The following is a 10,922-nucleotide window of genomic DNA, read 5'->3' on the forward strand; positions in this document are numbered from 1 at the left end:
TGATATTATCTCTCTGCACATGTTGAAACTCGCAGATTCCGGTACATCTTGCATCTTCCTGTCTGGAAGGTAGACTGGGACCTGGGGAAATAGTGTCAATCCCTTTCCAAAACGGGTGGATCCTCCATGCCAGCTCAAGCACATTCTGGGACATACCCTTGAGCCTACCCTCCCTTCATCCCCACCTTTCTTAAGACTGGCTCTCCTTCTACCGAGAAGCCTGGGTTTTGGTGGGAGGAGGAAAGGGAGATAAAATCAGGTGAGGCAGGGAGGGGCCCACAGAACTGGTGTTCCCACTGGTACTGTTTCCTGCCCTGATGGCTTCCTCACCCTCATTCAGGCTGGGTGGGGAAGAATCAGGTCCAGACAAAGTGTCCCAGTCCCTCAGCCATTCACTGTTCTTTCCCCTTGGTAGTCCTTCACTTAGGTTTCATGGAAGGATACAGGACACAGGACCTGGTGGGAGCACGTGGTGCGGGACAAACAGTCCCTTCTGCCACAGAGACAGAAGGCAGGTAGCATATGTGTGCTGAGGTGCAAGCTTGTTTCTGCAGGAAGGTTTCAGATTTGCCCCAAGGGGTGGTCACAGAGGCAACTCAAGTCCCTGGAATCTCTGTTCACACCACCTGCTCCAGAGACTGTCTCACCCTGATTGTGGAGCAAGGGTCTTGCTGGGCAACTGGAGAGGGTACCTGTCCCCAGGGCAACAAGATATAGAAGACCCAGGAGCCTCAGGCAGTCCCCACCCATTTCAGCAAAGGGGCAATGCCACAGCTCTCGGTTTAAACTGGAGACAGTCTTGGAGACTAGAACTACAAATGCCTTTTGCTAATAAGCCCACCTTCAGCCTCAAACTCTCCGGCTGCCCACACACCAGAAACTACTGAGGTGGGTGCAGGTGAGGATGAGCAAATCCAATCAATGACCAGTTAAAAGTGTTTATTTTTAAATGGAAAGGGGAGAGGGAGTAACACAGAGGCAACTTGTGGCATCTTCTTTCCAGGCCATCACCCCCATGTACTCTCCAACCCAAAGCACTGGCAGGAGGGGCCCCAGGACAGGCTGAGGCCCAGACAGTTGCAAAGTCTGTCACGGAGAGATCTGTATACCACCCCGGAGAGGTGGGATTCGAGAGTCCTTCCCAGTCCCCCTTGTCCTGGAACCGGGCTAGAGCTCAGGGGCATAGGGCTCCCCGGTGGGTGAGGGTACCCGCAGCTCAGCATTGTGCCTGACCACGGTGAAGAGTCCCACCACTGCCAGCAGAGCCATCACCATGACGGCAGAGCAGATGCTGAACATGTTCCGAGTGCCCGTTTTGTGATCACTGTCATGGAGAACTAGGAGCCCCAGGCAGGCCAGCAAGTGCAGGGGCACCCGGAACCAGTTGAGTACACCAGCTTGCTCTGTCTCGGGGATCACCTTTCTCCGCAGGAAGCTCATGCTGGGAAAGTACAGCCCACAGGCCAATTCGATAAGGAGAAAGGCTATGAAGGACTCCACTGGACTCTCCTGGCCTGGGCTGGTGGAGAAAGTCAACATGAAAAGGGAGAAGACAACGATGAGGACAGCAAGGGAGAGTAGGTGCATGGGCTGAAGGTGGTACCTCTTGGAGGTAGCAATGCGGTACAGCGAAGAGCCAAGCAGGCTGGCTGCCATGAAGCTGGAGAAGACAATGCCCAGCGGAGCCCCATGTGGGTCCAGCACAGGCGTCCAGAGGAAGACAAAAATGAAGATGACGCTCTCAAACAGGGCTTGTATGGTGCCTAGCAGCAGCACGCGGCGGTCCGACAGGAGGCAGCGCAGGCCTCCAGCACAAGTCCTTGAGAAGGCACGCTGCCGATCATAGTTCTCTCCCCAGTTATGAAGGGCCAAGGCCCCAGCCAGAGCCAAGAGAGGGATGGCAGCCACAAAGGGCGCCACGGGCCCCAGCCCCATCCAGCAGGCCACCGCTTCAGCTGCCACACCTGCCGCTACAGCCAGCACATGGTTCCAGAAGGCAGCTCGGGCAAAGGTAGCTGGGATCCACTCAGCAGGGAAGTCATGACGCTCCACGTGTTCATGGACGTACCAGGCCTCGAAGGCGGAGAAGAGCAGCGCTGTGGACAGCCCTCCGAGGGCTCGGCCCATCAGCAGCACAAAGTAATCCCAAGAGAGTTTCGTTAAGCAGCAGAGAGAGTAAGTGAGGGAGAAGAGGACACAGGACTTCTTGCGACCCAGCCAATCCACAAGGGAGGAGGCCACCAGTCCAAAAAGGACTGTGGAGGCAAGGCCACAGACATAGAGGATGGCAATCTGCCCCTCCAGGAAGTGGTAATGCTGATAGAGTTTGTAGAGGTAGGGGGCCTGGAGCCAGTCAGCCGCCAGGGCCAGGAAGTAGACCTGATAGAAGTCCAGTTGAAACCGGAGGAAGGAGGGGTTGCTGCAGGCCCTTCCAGGGGGCTTAGCCCGGCATCTTGACAGCTCCAACCCCAGGCAGGAGGCCAGGAGGACCACAAAAGCAAGATAGGCAGTCACCAGCATGGCGGGCCCCCGGACGACCTAGGTAGGGGAGGAAGGGGGGGTGGGATTTACATCCATTGCCCGGGCAGCACTGCCAAGGGGCGGGTGTCCACGCAGAAGCAGCTGCACCCACCCCCCACCCGACCCCACCCCCGCCACCTGCACTTCCCCGCCGCTCAGCTCCACTCCCCCGGAGCTCGGACCGGAGGGACCAGTTGGGTGGGTGGGAGGAGCGGCCCGCCAGGCCGGGTCTCCCGGGACACTGCGGGGCAGGGCGGGGCGAGGGGAGAAGGAGCATCCGCCCCACCCTCGCCCGGCGCAGCAAAGAGGGGGTCCCCTCGACACGGCGACGGCGGCCGCGCGGGTGGAGGGGCTGCTGCCCTCGCCCAGCTCGGCCTCCGCAGGCGCGTCACCCCCACGCTCTCCGGGCCGCTGCACTGGGCCCCCGAGCGTCCCGCCCGCGCCGGCCTCCAGGGCCGCTCCAGGGTCCCGCGCGCGCACCCCGGGCCCGGGCCCCCCCGCCGCGCCCCCGAGCCCCAGCCCGGCGCCCCCGCGCCGCCACGCCTGCTCGCGCCTCGCCCCAACCGCGGCTCACCTGCTGCCCCGGGCTGCGGGGACGCCGCGGACGCGTCCGGCTCCAGGCCGCCCCGCCGCCCAGCCCGCTCGACGTCCGGCTCCGGCTCGGGCTCGGGTTCCAGCAGCGCGCCCGCCCCTCACAGCCCGCTTCCGGGAGCCGGGGAGGCCTCTGGCCGCCGCCATGATGGCCCCGTCACGTGACGGGGTGAGGCGCCCAGGCCCCGCCCCCGGTCCGCCCAGGCCCCGCCCCCGCGCTCCAGGCCCCGCCCCCGGCTCCCGGAGGCCGCCGAGCAGGGCGGTGGTGGCGGCGGCAGCTGGCCCTCCCCGCGGCCTTCCCGTGACAGCCGCTCCTCCGACTCCCGGGTACCTGCGGCGCCGCCTCCACATAAAGACCCACTTCCTCTCTCTCCTCCGTCGCAGGGCAGTGCCGCAGTCCTGCCGACGCGCGGGCTGCCCTCCGCGGGCCGGTCCCGCGGTAGCGCCCTGGGCCCCGACGTGGTGCGGCGCAGACACCTGAGGGAGGCGGTGTGGGTCAAGGGCCTGGGGACTGGGGACGCAGCCGGCCGAGGCCCCAACCCCAGATCCGTCACTTAGTGTCCCAATTTCTTTGCCTGCTGTCAGGGGGGAGCAGTGCCCGAGGAAAAAGGGCGAAGGGTCAGCCCACCTCTCGCCCCTTACCAGCCGTGCTCCCCTGGAAAGGTTCTTTCCCTTGTGCTCCAGATTTAAGAGTGGCTCGACGGCTTCTCACCTCACTGAGCATGGAAGCCCAGGCCTTCGTGATGACCTAGAAACCCTCTGTGTCGGGTTCCTCTGCCACTTCTCTGACTTTATCTACAATTCTCCCTCCAGACTCTTTTTTTTTTTTTTAAAGATTTATTTATTTATTCATGAGAGACACAGACTGAGAGAGAGGCAGAGACACAGGCAGAGGGAGAAGCAGGCTCCATGCAGGGAGCCCAACATGGGACCCAATCCTGGATCCCGGGATCATGGCCTGAGCCAAAGGCAGGCGCCCAACCACTGAGCAACCCAGGCATCCCTCTCTCCAGACTCTTCCTACTCCATCTGTATTGGGGACCTCCAGGGCCTTTGCACACTGTGCCCTGCAAGGTTCTTCTCCCAAGACCCACATGATTCCCTCCTTCAGCCCCTCGGGTTTCCTGTTCCAAGGCTGCCTTATCAGAGAGGCCTTCCCGGGCCATCCTGTTGAAAACAGCAACACGACCACCTCCACTAGAGATCTACCTGCTGTCCTTCCAGCCTCATTCCCCTTTGCTGCCTTTTCTCCATAGCACTTAACACCATCTGGCACATTATGTATTTTATTTATTTATTATCTCTTCTCCCTAAAGGTTTTTATTTGTTCACTTGTGTTTCCAGTACTTAAAACAGTTACTGGGGTGGGGAGTGGGGTGGGGGGAGGCACCTTGCTGGCTCAGTCAGAAAAGCATTTGCCTCTTGGTCTTGGGGGTGGGGTGGAAGTGGGAGTTCTAACCCCATGTTGGGTGTAGACATCACTAAAAAAAAGAAATGAAGTTGAAGAAAAAACCCCAACAGTTATTGGTAAGTAAAAAGCATTCAATAAACATTTGATGAAGAAATGAATAAATTAATCTAGATAAATTAGTCTAAAAAGTGCTGGCCCCTATTAGCTGGTAACTCTCATCAGTCATCTATATGCATCTAAGCTCTGTTTTAAGAATTCCTGGGCTAGGGCAGCCCCAGTGGCTCAGCAGTTTAGCACTGCCTTCAGCCCGGGCGTGATCCTGGAGACCCAAGATCGAGGCCCAGGACCAAGTCCCATATCGGGCTCCGTGCATGGAGCCTGCTTCTCCCTCTGCCTGTGTCTCTGCCTCTCTCTCTGTGTGTGTCTCTCATGAATAAATAAATAAAATCTTAAAAAAAAAAAAAAAGAATTCCTAGGCTATCTGCTATAGACCAATTAACTGTCACAACAACCCATAAGATAGGTACTATTATTATCCTTGAGAGTTGGAAAGGTTATATAATATGCCCAGAGTCTCATGGTAAGAGGTAGAATTAGAACTGGGACCCAGATCTTTCCAGTTCCACTCTCATGTGGTTTCTGAGAAGATTAAATGAGTTTACTCATTTGCACAGGCGATTAGTAAATGTTGGTTTCCTTTATGCTAAAGCTTGGAAGGCAGAGGGATTACATCTTGAGAATACTTTTTTTTTTTTTTAAGTAAGCTCCACGCTGGGCGTGGAGCTTAACACAGGGCTTGAACTCACCACCCTGAGATCAAGGCCTGAGCTGAGTAAGATCAAGAGTCTGATGCTGGGATCCCTGGGTGGCGCAGTGGTTTGGCGCCTGCCTTTGGCCCAGTGTGCAATCCTGGAGACCCGGGATCGAATCCCACGTTGGGCTCCTGGTGCATGGAGCCTGCTTCTCCCTCTGCCTCTCTCTCTCTCTGTGACTATCATAAATAAATAAAAATTTTAAAAAAATTAAAAAAAAACGAGTCTGATGCTTAATTGACTGAGCCACCCAGACACTTGGAGGAATACTTTCTTGTAATAAACAACCAAGATAACCTACAAGTTCCAGAGTTTATTCCCAACTGGCAAACTCCTACAGAGTAGGAAGGGGTAATGGTTCCATGGTTCCCATGCATTCATATAGAAACACAAAGATTAAAAACCATGTTTTCCCCAAGGTAATTCAGTGAATGAGAGGATAAGTAACCCAAATACTCTCCATCCTAGTCCTGGACTAAAGCTTCTTCGAACTCATGACACCTGTTTCTTTTGGAGAGGAGGTCATCCTGAATGAAGGCAAGAGTGGGGCAGGATGGCCTTACATTCCTGGCCTCTTTTCCAGGAGGGAGGCCAATTTTCTCCCATTGTTGAGCTGCATTTTGCTCAGAAGCACTTGGCAAAGAGAGACTTACAGCAAGATTACATTATTTTGGATTTTTTTTTTTTTTTGTCTTTGGCCTATTGTGGGACCTATTAAAAATGTGTTTAGTCTTAAGTCTCCCCGTCCCCTACAGAACTGTGAAGCACAGCTGGGAAACATCCTAACATGGGAAATGTGCCAGCAGAGGACTGGAAAGGATAAAAGGCAGCCTGTGAGCACAACCCATCTCTAGGACATGCTTCTAGTAGAGGGCAAGGAGGGCTGAGGTCTGTGTATTGGAGAGCCACAGGGGAAGTCCTGTTTTCAGGGAAGGTGGGAGAGTGCTCTGGGGATAACTAGGAACCCTGCTCACCAGAGGAGCATCATTTAAAACTGGTATTATGAAAGTGTTCAAACATACACAAGGGTAGAGAGTGTAGTTCTACAAACCCCTATATAAATGTAATAATATTAATTTTGTCACTTTGTTCCTTCTACTCCTTTCAGTCCCTTTTTATTTGCCAAAATTTTTTAAAGTAAGTATGTCACTTCACTCCATACTTTGACCCTACATCTCTAGGAAATAAGGCCCTTTTCTTACACAACCCCAAAGCCATTTTACATCTAACAAAATCAATACTGATTTCTTGGCATTGTAAATAACCAGTCCATAATTAAAAGGCTCTAAAATGCTCTTTTTTACAATTGGGTTGTCCAAATCAGGAACCAAACAAGATCCACATGCTCCATATAATAGTTGTCCTTTAATTATTCTTTATTATTATTCCCCACCTCCCCCAGCCATTGACTAGTTGAAGAAGTTGGGTCAGATTTCCTTGAAAAGTTTCCACATTCTGAATGTGTCTTCCTACTTTCTTACTGTGTCATTTAAATTGTTCCTCCATCCCTGAGATTTCCTTTTAAATGGAAGTTAGTTCTAGAAGTTTGATTTGAATCACATTCAGGTTTTTTTGTGTGTTTATTCCTTATTGTTTGGCAAGAGTCTTTCTTGGTGGTGCTGAGTGCTTCAGATTAGATCACATCAGGATGTACGAAGTGGGTGGTTGTGCCCCTTTCAGTGGTGGTAAGATTCATCAGTGGGGTCAGGTGGTGACAGCTTGATTCCTCCATTGTAAAGTTCCCCATCAACCATCATCTTTGGTTTCCTCCATTCATGATTCTCCCTTTGATTAATTATTTCACTAAGAGTTGCAAAATGGTTTTTCTAATTCCATATTCCTTCCACATTAGCTGGAATTCTGCCGTAAATGAGAAGTTCTCTCCACCACTTAGAGCTATTTGGCTACCCTGGAATATAGTTTATATAGGACAAGCAGCATAAATACTTAATTCTTTTTTTTTCCCCAAAGATCATTTTTTTTTTTTAAGTAATCTCTACACCCAGTGTGGGGCTTGAACCTACAAGCCCAAGACCAAGACTTGCATGCTCCACTGACTGAGCCAGCCAGATGCCCCAATTCTTTTGCTTTTTAATTGCTAATATTCAGAATAAGAAGTTGAAAGAAGGGCAGCCCGGGTGGCTCAGCAGTTTAGCGCCACCTTCAGCCCAGGGCCTGATCCTGGAGTCCCGGGATCGAGTGCCATGTCGGGCTCCCGGTACATGGAGCCTGCTTCTCCCTCTGCCTGTGTCTCTGCCTCTCTCTGTGTGTGACTATCATAAATAAATAAAGATTTTTAAAAAAATAAATAAAAAAAAATAAAACCTTAAAAAAAAAAGAAGAAGTTGGAAGAAGCACCTTTTTTAAAAAAGGTTGAGAGCGGGCAAGCCCTGTTTTTTTCAGCTGTATTATAGAGAGTAAAAAAGAGGACAGTCCTGCCGGAGCCTGTTGGCCGGGTTGTGAACCCTGGAAGGCAAAGCAAAATTCCCACGGATCGAGCTCCATTCAAGACGATGGGCACGCCTTTGTCCTCCTGCTGCCTGTGTCCTGGCTCACATCGAGTCCCTCTTTCTCCTCTGCACTGGGCCTCTCTTCTCCTCTCCTCTCGCTTCCCCTTCTCTCCTCTCTCTCTCTCTCTCTCTCTCCTGTGTGTGTGTCTCTATGAATAAATAAATAAAAATCTTTAAAAATAAAAATAAAAAAATAAAACGTTTGAGCTTAGACCTGAGTAGGGATGGAGGGCCTGGATCATGGAAGGGGAAAGGAAGGTAGCTGTGTCCAGCCCTTGCTCACATCAGTGCTTGGGGCATGTGGGAACAGACAGACATTGGAGGACTCACTGTCCTGAATCTCATGTAGCAGTGAGATGGGCATGACACAGGCATGGTGTGCGGGTACCTCTAGGACCCCCAGAGAGAGAGAGAAAGCCAGATATGGGGAGGCAAGAGAGAGATGAGAAGTGAAAGAAAAGCAGATAGATGCAGAAGACAGGGGGACAAGGACAAAAAGGAAAATAGAAATGAAAGGGATCGGGCAGCCCGATGGCCCAGCGGTTTGGCGCCACCTTCGGCCCAGGGCGTGATCCTGGGGTCCCCGGGTCGAGTTCCGCGCCCCGCAGGGAGCCTGCTTCTCCCTCTGCCCCTCTCTTTCTGTGTCTCATGAATAAATAAATAAAATCTTAAGAAAAGAAAATCTTTAGGCAGCCCGGGGGGCTCAGCGGTTTGGCACTGCCTTCAGCCCAGGGCGTGATCCTGGAGTCCCGGGATCGAGTCCAGCGTCGGCCTCCCCGCATGGAGCCTGCTTCTCCCTCTGCCTGTGTCTCTGTGTCTCTCATGAATAAATAAGTAGGTAGAATCTTTAAAAAACAAAATTAAATTAAAAATAAGTCAGATGGGGAAATGGAGGGAGAAATAGAGAGAGAAGAGGGAAAACTGACATAGAAACAAAGTTAGCTGAAGGCAGAATGTCCCAGGGACGCAAGGAGAAAGTAGGAATGGAGAGAGATTTGTAGGAAGACAGAGGAAGGGTAGAGAGAAGGCTACCCAGGGGTAGAAAGGAAAGAACAAGGGGCCCCAGAGGAGGAGGCTGAGGAAGAGAACACTGGAACAGACTAGTATCTGAGGACTTGAGGAATGTGGGGGGGCACTTGGGGGCTCTCGGCTTAGGGTTCAGTCCTGGGCAGCTTCCCCTGGTGGCTTCTCCAAACCCTCAGCCCTTAGGGACAGGGATTCTGAGCAGCCAAGTGGATGGGATCACTGGGAGCCTGAGTCTAGGGTTCCTAACCGCCCTTGTCCCTGTACCGGAGGAGCATCGGTGTCACAGGTGGGGTTATTGCTGGAAGGCTGAAGTCATGAAAGACAAGACATCCAAAAAAAAAAAAGAAAGAAAGAAAAGGAAGACAAGGTATCCAGGCAGAGAACACCAGGTTCCTAGTAGCAAAGGACCACGAAGAGTGTCATAATATCCGGGGGGGCAAGAGCCAGGAACCCCCTGCTCACCTTCTCTTCTGGTCCAAGAGCCACTGACCGTCTTGGTCTGACTGAAGATGAGAGGTAAGGGGTCCAGGGCCTCTTGGTCAGCCAGGGACATGGGTGGAGGTCCACGGGGCAAAAAGGTGGCCTCTGGACCAGAATCCCCTCCTGCCGTAGAGGAGGAAGGCACCTTGTCCACGCACACTAGACGGGAGCCAAGAAGGCCCTCCTCCGGCAGACGCCGGCTGGGGAAGAAGCTGTCCAACGTGCTCACCTTCGGCGGCCGCGAGGGAGACTCTGAGAAGCGCTTTCTGTTCCAGAAGTCGCGGAAGAGGAGGCCCTGGAGCCGGCGGGACCAGAAGCAGAAGCAGAGAGGAACACCAAAGCTCATGGCCTGCTCTCAGGGCTGAGGGGGAGCCCCCGCCTCTACCTGTCCGGCCTCTCGTCCCTTCAGAGCTTCTGCGTCCCCAGGAAGCAGGTGGCAGGAGAGCTGGGGAGACGGACCACCTCTCGGGGGCCCAGAGCCCCCTAGACTATCAGACAGTGCCTCTGGGCACTGCGCTGTCCCCTGAAGCGGGCGGCTGGGCCCTCAGAGCAGGGGTGGACGGGGCGGGGGCCCTGGCAGGTCGCTGGGCCCTCGGAGCACGGGTAGGGGGGGCAGGGGCCTGTGGAGCAGGGGTAAGGGGGGCAGGGGCCCTGGCAGGCCGCTGGGCCCTCAGAGCAGTAGGGGGGGCAGGGGCCCTGGCAGGCCGCTGGGCCCTTGGAGCAGGGGTAGGGGGGGCAGGGGCCTATGGAGCAGGGGTAGGGGGTGCAGGGGCCCTGGCAGGCCGCTGGGCCCTTGGAGCAGGGGTAGACCGGGCAGGGCGAGGCGCGGCAGCAGCTCAAGTACGGACCAGAGCCCGGGACGCAGGAGCTGTGGGGACAAGTCCAGGGAGGACAGGCGGGGCAGGGGGGGCAGGAGCAGGTACAGGGGGGTCCGGGGAGGCCAGGACAGGAGGGGCAGGTAGCTGCATAGGAGGGATAAGCCGGGCAGGAGCAGGCGGGAGGAGGACAGCCAGGGCAGGGGCAAACACAGGCGGAGGGCGGCCCGGGAGGCCAGGGCGGGGCAGCTGGGGGGCCGTGCCTGGGGGGGCTCGGCGGCCGTGGGTGGGTGGCCCTCTGGTTCCGAGGCCCCAGGCGCAGGCCCAGGGAGAAGTCCATTCCCCTGCGGAGCGGCCGGCTGGGGCTCGGGGGAAGGGCAGGGGTGAAGTAGGCGGGGCGGGCGAGCGAGGCAGGGGTGGGGGCAGGATTAGACCTAAGACCCTGCTGAGCCTCTGCGGATCCTGCCGGGAGCTCGGGAGCTCGGACCTCCCCGGCCAGCCCTTCCCCTCCGGAGGCCCAGAGCAGAACCCTCCCGCCAGGCCTCCAGCCCTTTCTTCCCACTGTTCTTCTGCTGGGCTCTGGATGCTCTTTTTCTTTTCCCTGCCTGGTGACGGTCTCTCATCCCTGAAGTCTTCCCCTTTATTCAGTCAAAAGGTTTCTTTTGAGTGCCAGGCACCTGACACCTGCCTGGGTGAGGCCCCCTGCCCGGATGCTCCTCCGGCCCCGGCCAGAAAGGCTGCCTCCAGCTCCAGGATA

General features: G+C 55.0%; 2 protein-coding genes across 2 annotated transcripts; both read right to left on the minus strand.

The window, feature by feature from the left end:
• Positions 1–922: 922 nt before the first annotated feature.
• Positions 923–3,259, minus strand: MFSD5 (major facilitator superfamily domain containing 5). The gene is made up of 2 exons (XM_025458775.3): positions 3,095–3,259; positions 923–2,538 (listed from the first exon to the last, which is right to left on the minus strand). Exon 2 carries the CDS (start codon positions 2,518–2,520, stop codon positions 1,168–1,170), a length of 1,353 nt encoding a protein of 450 aa, XP_025314560.1. The 5' UTR covers positions 2,521–2,538; positions 3,095–3,259; the 3' UTR covers positions 923–1,167.
• A 6,781-nt stretch (positions 3,260–10,040) lies between these two features.
• Positions 10,041–10,593, minus strand: LOC125753869 (sperm mitochondrial-associated cysteine-rich protein; the record flags this gene model as incomplete). Its single annotated transcript, XM_049102821.1, has 1 exon — positions 10,041–10,593. A coding segment is annotated over exon 1 (465 nt), but the record flags the coding sequence as incomplete, so codon positions are not given.
• Positions 10,594–10,922: the final 329 nt, after the last annotated feature.

This window comes from Canis lupus, chromosome 27 (genome assembly GCF_003254725.2).
Source record: "Canis lupus dingo isolate Sandy chromosome 27, ASM325472v2, whole genome shotgun sequence".
Lineage (NCBI taxonomy): Eukaryota > Metazoa > Chordata > Mammalia > Carnivora > Canidae > Canis > Canis lupus.